Source organism: Nicotiana attenuata, unplaced genomic scaffold, assembly GCF_001879085.1.
Source record: "Nicotiana attenuata strain UT unplaced genomic scaffold, NIATTr2, whole genome shotgun sequence".
NCBI classification, from domain to species: domain Eukaryota; kingdom Viridiplantae; phylum Streptophyta; class Magnoliopsida; order Solanales; family Solanaceae; genus Nicotiana; species Nicotiana attenuata.
This window is the reverse complement of record NW_017671192.1, coordinates 299,601-306,756: the sequence shown is the minus strand read 5'-3', so window position 1 is coordinate 306,756 and position 7,156 is coordinate 299,601. Positions and strand designations below refer to the sequence as shown.

Sequence of the window (7,156 nt, the reverse complement as noted above, 5' to 3'; positions counted from 1 at the left end):
GGGACAACAGTTCGACAAACCACTTTATTTTCCAGGACAACAGTTACTGATTATCTGAAGGCAAAACTATTATACATATAAGTTCATGTCACCACCCTACATTAAGAAATGGCAAAAGTTTGCCTGTTATAAAATTCTTGGGACCAGTTTGCTATTGGAAGCAATTGAGTCTCCACCAATGTTTCTTCACAAGCCGGGCAATGGGTATTGGGTTGTCAAAGCTTCAACTCTTCTTCGCAAATTTAACACCTTATCGATCAAAGGGAACTCCGGTGAAGTAACAAACTTCAAGAAATCTTGAAGCTTTGTACCAGAGACTAACTTCTTGGCCTCAAGAGTTATCTGCACACCCTCATTAATGAAGTCTGCAACTGTTACAAATTCCTTCTCAGAGAAACCTCGAGTGGTCATTGCAGGTGAACCTATGCGTATACCACCAGGCACTAGTGCACTTTTATCACCTACGGTTTCATAGATGGTATAAGGACAATATAATAAGTGACAATAATAAATAGCAATGGTTAAGCTACTATACTTACCTGGTACTGAATTCTTATTGAGCGTGATTGATGCCATGTCAAGTATTTTCTCCACTCTAGCACCATCAGCACCCTAATTGACAAATGCAGACTGGTTAATCGAAGTTAATAAGAAAAGGTTGGTTGTATCTTGGTGCTTGTAGCTGGTAATACACATATATTAACACATAAAAGGCAGAAGGATCCTTTATAGAGTTTACCTACCCGTCATCGACTATTTCATATGGAAACACTAATCAGCCAGATAATCATTCTTTATATAATTCAATATTTACCAATTATGTATCCATCCATTTCAGTTCCCCTGTAACCACCAAATTCCAAAAAAATTCTTTGAGAGGTCAACAAAACTGTAGACAATGGTGCTTAATAGTTTAGTATACATTCGCCACTATTGAGATACCAGTATCTTCGCATGTCCAAGTTAATTTTGCTGTTGAAAAGATAACTGGACAAGAAACAGTGCAAAATGAAGAACTTACTAAGGGCCTGAGATCCACTAGAACCAAATGATTGTCAGTTCCTCCAGAAACCAGCTTGTACCCCAACTCCGTTAACCGGCTTGCAAGAGCTCTACAGTTAGAGACCACCTGAAAGCATAAACTGCATATGAATTATATTTCCCGCATAAATGGCCACAATCTAGTGAAAAGACGGGACAATGCATGCCTTGTTCTGATAAGCCTTGAAATCAGGTGATTTGGCATGCTTCAAGCAAACAGCTAATCCTCCAATTGTGTGATTATGCGGGCCACCCTGTGAAAAAAAACAATGCTATTGCTAGTCAAAATCATCCATATGATATTAATATATCCAAAAGGCCAAAATGGCATTGGTAGGTTTTAACAATCAAGGGAACTAAAGACAGAAAATGTAAAGTAAAATAGTGTTAGATGCCCATGGCTTTGGTCTAGTGGTAAGAGCCCAACATGTGATGTGTGGATAATGCGCACGCCACTGGTTCAAGCATTGCCACAGACAAACGCCTGGTATTTAAGTGGAGATGGGTAGAGGGGCAGACCCATTATCGATGAGTTTCAAACTGTGCCCTACTGGCCCTCGGGGATTTCGAAGTTACCAAAAGAAAAAAACATATTGTTGATAGAAAACAAAACTGACCTGCAACCCTGGAAAAACAGCATTGTTGATGGCAGTTTCCAAATCAACACCTAGAATGGGATCTTTCTTGAAGAAGATCATTCCTCCTCTAGGACCTCTCAGAGACTGAACAAAGTAGTGCAACTTAGGGCCATTTTTATCAAGAAAAATACTCTAACAACAAAATGAAAAGCTCTCTGAACCCACAGCATATTAGAGTTTATGGAAGAAGTAGGCAGTCATTTTAAATATGTTACCTTTTCCAATGAAGACCTACTAGGTTTAGAAAATATGTAAATCTATAATATAACTTTAAACTGCATGATGTAACCCACACTCCTCAGGCAGCTGATCTGAGCATTTCAGCCCATTTCCAACAGTAACAACAATTTGACGGCCCCAATACAAATTCTGAAAACTATAAGAGAATTTCAAGTTCTAACTGAGGTCATCTTATCTTATTCCCACAAATTACCGAAAGTCCTCTTAGCTCCGGAAATTCGAAAAAATGACAGAATTCATATGCTCTGGGAAAAGAAGATCAACTTAATTTCTTGAATCTGAACAGAGATGCATGGCCATGTTAATCAGGGAAGTGAAAATAAAACTAGAAAAGATTAGTTTTGTATTGCATAAGTTTCTGTTTGTCTTTTCTGTGGTTTTTTAAAATTGTCTTTTTGGGTGGTGGGGGCTTGGATGGTTACTGGACAAAATTCCAAGTTAGGAAGGAAATATAAATCATACCTTGTGAGTTGTTGTTGTAACAATGTCACAGTAATCAAATGGATTAGCAACTACAGAGGCGGCAACAAGGCCACTAATGTGCGCCATATCCATCATGAGAAAGGCTCCAACAGCATCTGCTATCTTCAGTAAGTGTCACAGAAATAATTAGATGCAGAAAACAAAGATATCAACATGGAGAAATCATCATCGTGGAGCAGTAACTCCAACTAACAAACTCCTAACAATATTTACCTTTCTCATACGAGGATAATCAAAATCTCGGGGATATGCACTAGCACCGGCAATAATAAGTTTTGGCCGAAAAAGGGTTGCCGTTTTCTCAAGCATTTCATAATCAACAAGGCCTGTTTAAAGTCAAAAAGAACATCCCATTGAATGACAACTCTAGTTAAGAGTCTAAATTCATCTATTAAGAATTTAATATAGGCATGCAGTACCTGAAGATTCATCAAGCCGATAAGGCATGGATTCAAAGTAAATAGATGTGCCTGAAACTCGTCTTTTAGGAGTCATAAATCCATGGGACAAATGACCTCCATGAGGTAAGTCCAATCCCTAAGTGAATTGCAATGAAAAGTGATAAATATCAATCCATGCAAATCTAGAAGACCAAAGGAAGAGGTTGCTTACAACTAACCATGATCCGGTCATGTGGATTAAGAATTGCTGTATAAACTTCGAAATTTGCTGGAGAGCCAGACAGTGGTTGAACATTGACGCCCCACTGTTTTCCATCTAAGTTAAAGGCTGCCAAAGCCCTCTCTTGACAGAGTATTTCTAACTTGTCAATATACTCGTTTCCACCATAATATCTGATATGAAACAGGAATTTATTTACAAAAACAGAGGAAGGATATTGTTAAAGAAGCTATATAAAAGAAGAAGAAAAATAGGTTCACTACCATGAAGAGATTCATGTTTTGCATCAAATAAAGATTCCACAAAAAAAAAAAAATAATAAAGAAAAAATAATGATGCTTTTTTTTTGGTAGGGATAAAATTCACCTTTTGCCTGGTAGTCCTTCGGAGTATTTGTTTGTAAGGCAAGAACCCACTGCCTCCATCACTGCTCGAGATGTGAAATTCTCAGAGGCAATAAGCTCTAAGCTCCGAAATTGACGTTCCTTCTCTTTGTCAATAATACCACGAACTTCAGGATCAGCTTCACCCAATTCATAGTCTACAAAGCTGCTCCCAGCACCTAGAAAGTACAGTGGCCAACTTTAAGTAACAGAGTAAACGACTAAGCTATGAGAAGAAGGAGAATTCATCAACTTCAACTATGATATACCGCTGGAATAAGGGAATGAAAGCACCAAGAAGTGGCTTGATTACTACGAACTGACATAGGAAGGAGAAGGAAGGAAAAATTATGCAATTACGAGAACTGTGGAGAGTTTCCAAACTACAAAAACTGCATTCATATTCGTCCACAAAGAAATGCATGACAAAAATGAAATTATTTAGCTGATCCAACTTGTTTCGGACTGAGGCATAGTTGTTGTAGTTGTTTTAGAACTTTTGAGTTCTGCCAAATGCCAATAATGTCATTACCCTAGGTTGATTTCATAAACATTGTAAGACCAAAAGGCTGATGGAAGAGAAAGAGCATTCCCTTCACAAGAAGGTATAAACACATGAATAGAAGTCAAAACAGTAAGTACTTTATATAATTGATGTTCAGACCCCCAATTGACTATACATTAGGCAAAATGATTCAAGAGCTTCTAGCATATATAGCAGTTAAATTATCTAATCTTTAAATGCGCGCATTAACTAATCTGGTTTATAATATAATTCAAAACTCTCAAAAACCCATCTTTATACTGCCGGCTCAATATAGGAGTACAAAATATAAGCAACTAGACAAAAACATATATCAAGGATAACATCAAATTTGAACTAACTATCCGAAATTTACATGAAAGGGAGCCTTAGTGCAATAGTAAGAGTTGTCGTCGTATGACGAGGAGGTCACAGGTTCAACCACGAAATTGCACGGTAAGGTTGCACACAATAGTTAGTGCACCGGGCTGCCCCTTTTATCCGAATTATACATAACTAAAGATAGGAACAAACAAAGAATAAATATAGAACCACAGTTCGTTCATGAGATATAACCCCTTAAAATAAATCAAATACAAATACTAAAACACAAACTAGAGCCAAGAAAAGGAAAAACAAAAGTTTGAAAATTACCTGCCATTTCTGGGATAGGACCAGAAACAGAAGAAGGAGGCCTTCCAGTAACCAAGCTCCCTTCAAGTTGAAAGGCTCTGCAAGGCTTAACAGAGCATAATTTAACCACCCCATTAAATTTTATCATTTCACCTTTTAAAGGAAAAGCTGATCCTTTAACCCAAACAGGTTGCTGAATAGAAGAACCCATCACTGCAGCTCCACAAGAAGCCTCCATAATATACTGTAACAAGATTAAAAATTTATTAAATCCTGCAGCTTAACTAAGGAAAGATTAAATTACTTCAAAAGTTGATTGATAAATTTAAAGAAAAACTACAAATTTGATGCAAACATTCTTTGTCTGCTTTAATCAACAAATAGAAAAGGTTTCTCATTTTTAATGACTAATAAACAAAAAAGAATCATAAAAAATGATGACAAAACATTCAAATAAGAACCAAAATTCAAATTTTGTAAATTATTTAAAAAAGTCAATACAGGGACTCACAATTCGAAGTTCAAAACGCTGCTGCACAGATAAGGTTTCTTTTACCCTGATATTCAGGTTAGAATAAAGTGGTTCAGTAAGCTGGCTGAAGGAGAAGAGAAGACAATAAACCCTAGCTCAGTTATTATAGCGTATATGGAAAAGCGCGCGCCGAATATTGCAATTTCTTAAAAACAGGTTCCCTAACCATGGTCTAAGGACACTTTCCGAAAGAATTCAGTATCGCTCTTTCGCACAGAATACTAGTGTATTAAAACTAACCACGTATTGGAGAAATCCATTTTACGTTGTAATTTGCTCTGTCCCTACGAATATGACAATTTTTATGTATAAATAATTTACGTTTTTTTTTATTTTATTGTTAATAACATACTACTTTTTCTATTACATAACTTACTTAATATCACAAATTTCAAAATCAGAATCTATAGTAAAAAGTTATTCCCTTTGTTCCAAGAAATATTATATTTATATTTATATTATTTTTTATACAATTTTTAAATAAAGTTTTAGTTTAAATTGAATTATCTGATTTAATTTAATTTTAAAATTAAGTATATTGACTTTTTGAGAGAACAAATATAAATGAAAACAAAGTACTTATCAATACTATTAAATAGAATTCTTTTAGAAAGAATTACAAGAAAATACACGTGACTTTACACCATAATAAAAAATGGCCCATGTTTTTAAGTTTTACCCGACATAGCCCATATTGTACGTATTTTGAAAACTAGCACATTCAAAATCTGTGTTCTTACAATCATTGTTTCTAAAAGCTATGGAGTTAAATGTGTGTTCTCACAACCATTGCTTTCACTGTCTCTTCTTCTCACATCTTCTACATATGCTTCAAGGGACCGTCTGCCATTACTGCTTCTCCTCCTGTGTCACCTGTTTGCAATATAAGAAAATTGAAGAGTAGAAGTCCACCATTAAAGACCATTCAAAGCTTTGCTTTCGAAAATATGATTTTTTGAGTTTATTAGTTGTTTGAATTAGGTGTTGTTCCAATTGATTAAAAATATCAAAAGGAGTTTAAAATTTAATTTTGAAGTGATTTGGAGTAGATTTGAGTTAAGTTTCAGAAAAGACGCAAGGAAAAAGACGAAGTCAGTTTTTTGTATAATTATGTATAATCTTGTATGATAGTGTATATGAGTGTATAAACACATCTTATACACTTTTATACAAGCGTCTATAGACGAACTTTTTCAACGATTTTCAGTTGCAATTTTTGTTGAAAACTAGTCCAAATCTTCATATTAGGAACCAACGACTCTCTCTTCTTAAAATACCTATATCCTCCACACTTAATCAACATTTAATAGATTATCCAACCCCGAGAAATCTTAATTATCGGTGGGGGTTCGGTTCGTTAGCTGGTATTTGTTTAGTCATTTAGATAGTGACTGGCGATTTTTTAGCTATGCATTAATGATTTCAAATTTTATATACAACCTCCTTATACTATTTGTAACAAGTCTAATAGCCCGTCTGGCCAAGCTGCAAAAATCAGCTTATTTTGAGAAGTGTTTTTTCTCAAAAGTGCTTTTCTCAAAATTACTTTTGGTGAGAAGCAGTTTGTGTTTTGCTAGTTAATTTGAAAAGCACTTCTGATCAACAATTAGTGTTAGGCCAAACTTTAAAAAACTGCACCTAAGTGTATTTTTCTCAAAAGTGCTTTTCAAAAAAGTGCTTTTGGAGAGAAACTACTTTTTTCTGCTTCTCCAAAACTGCATCTGCTTCTACTCAAAAGCACTTTTTTTCTTTTCAAAAGCTTGGCCAAACACCTTAAGATTAAAAAAAAAACACTTTTGACAAAAAAAAAGTGTTTTTGCCTCAAAAGAAGCTTGGCCAAACAGGCTATAAAAAATACCCACTTCAAATTTCTCACAAAATCAAATTCGGAATTTAAATCCACATGTTTAAGCTTGTTAAATATCTAATTTTCACCACCCAAATAAATTTGGTTTGTTGAGCTAATACTTGAGTCACAGTTACTGATTCAAAAATTAACTTTAAGTTTGAACAATCTTTTTTAAAAATTAAATACTCCCCCCGTTTTAAATTAAATGAGGTA

General features: G+C 35.0%; 1 protein-coding gene across 1 annotated transcript; it reads right to left on the bottom strand.

The window, feature by feature from the left end:
* Positions 1-10: 10 nt before the first annotated feature.
* LOC109206582 (serine hydroxymethyltransferase 3, chloroplastic-like) lies at positions 11-5,322 on the bottom strand. The gene is made up of 12 exons (XM_019369418.1): positions 5,074-5,322; positions 4,584-4,806; positions 3,390-3,585; positions 3,022-3,196; positions 2,822-2,939; positions 2,616-2,728; positions 2,382-2,504; positions 1,659-1,763; positions 1,209-1,295; positions 1,022-1,129; positions 540-612; positions 11-461 (listed from the first exon to the last, which is right to left on the bottom strand). Exons 2-12 carry the CDS (start codon positions 4,798-4,800, stop codon positions 187-189), a joined length of 1,590 nt encoding a protein of 529 aa, XP_019224963.1. The 5' UTR covers positions 4,801-4,806; positions 5,074-5,322; the 3' UTR covers positions 11-186.
* Positions 5,323-7,156: the final 1,834 nt, after the last annotated feature.

Coding starts and splice junctions, on each gene's coding strand:
- LOC109206582 (XM_019369418.1), bottom strand. CDS start 4,800: ATGGAGGCTTCTTGTGGAGCTGCAGTGATGGGTTCTTCTATTCAGCAA. Junction 1,130..1,208: donor TCAAGGCTTATCAGAACAAG/GCATGCATTGTC, acceptor TTATGCTTTCAG/GTGGTCTCTAACTGTAGAGC. Junction 462..539: donor CAATAAGAATTCAGTACCAG/GTAAGTATAGTA, acceptor ATGAAACCGTAG/GTGATAAAAGTGCACTAGTG.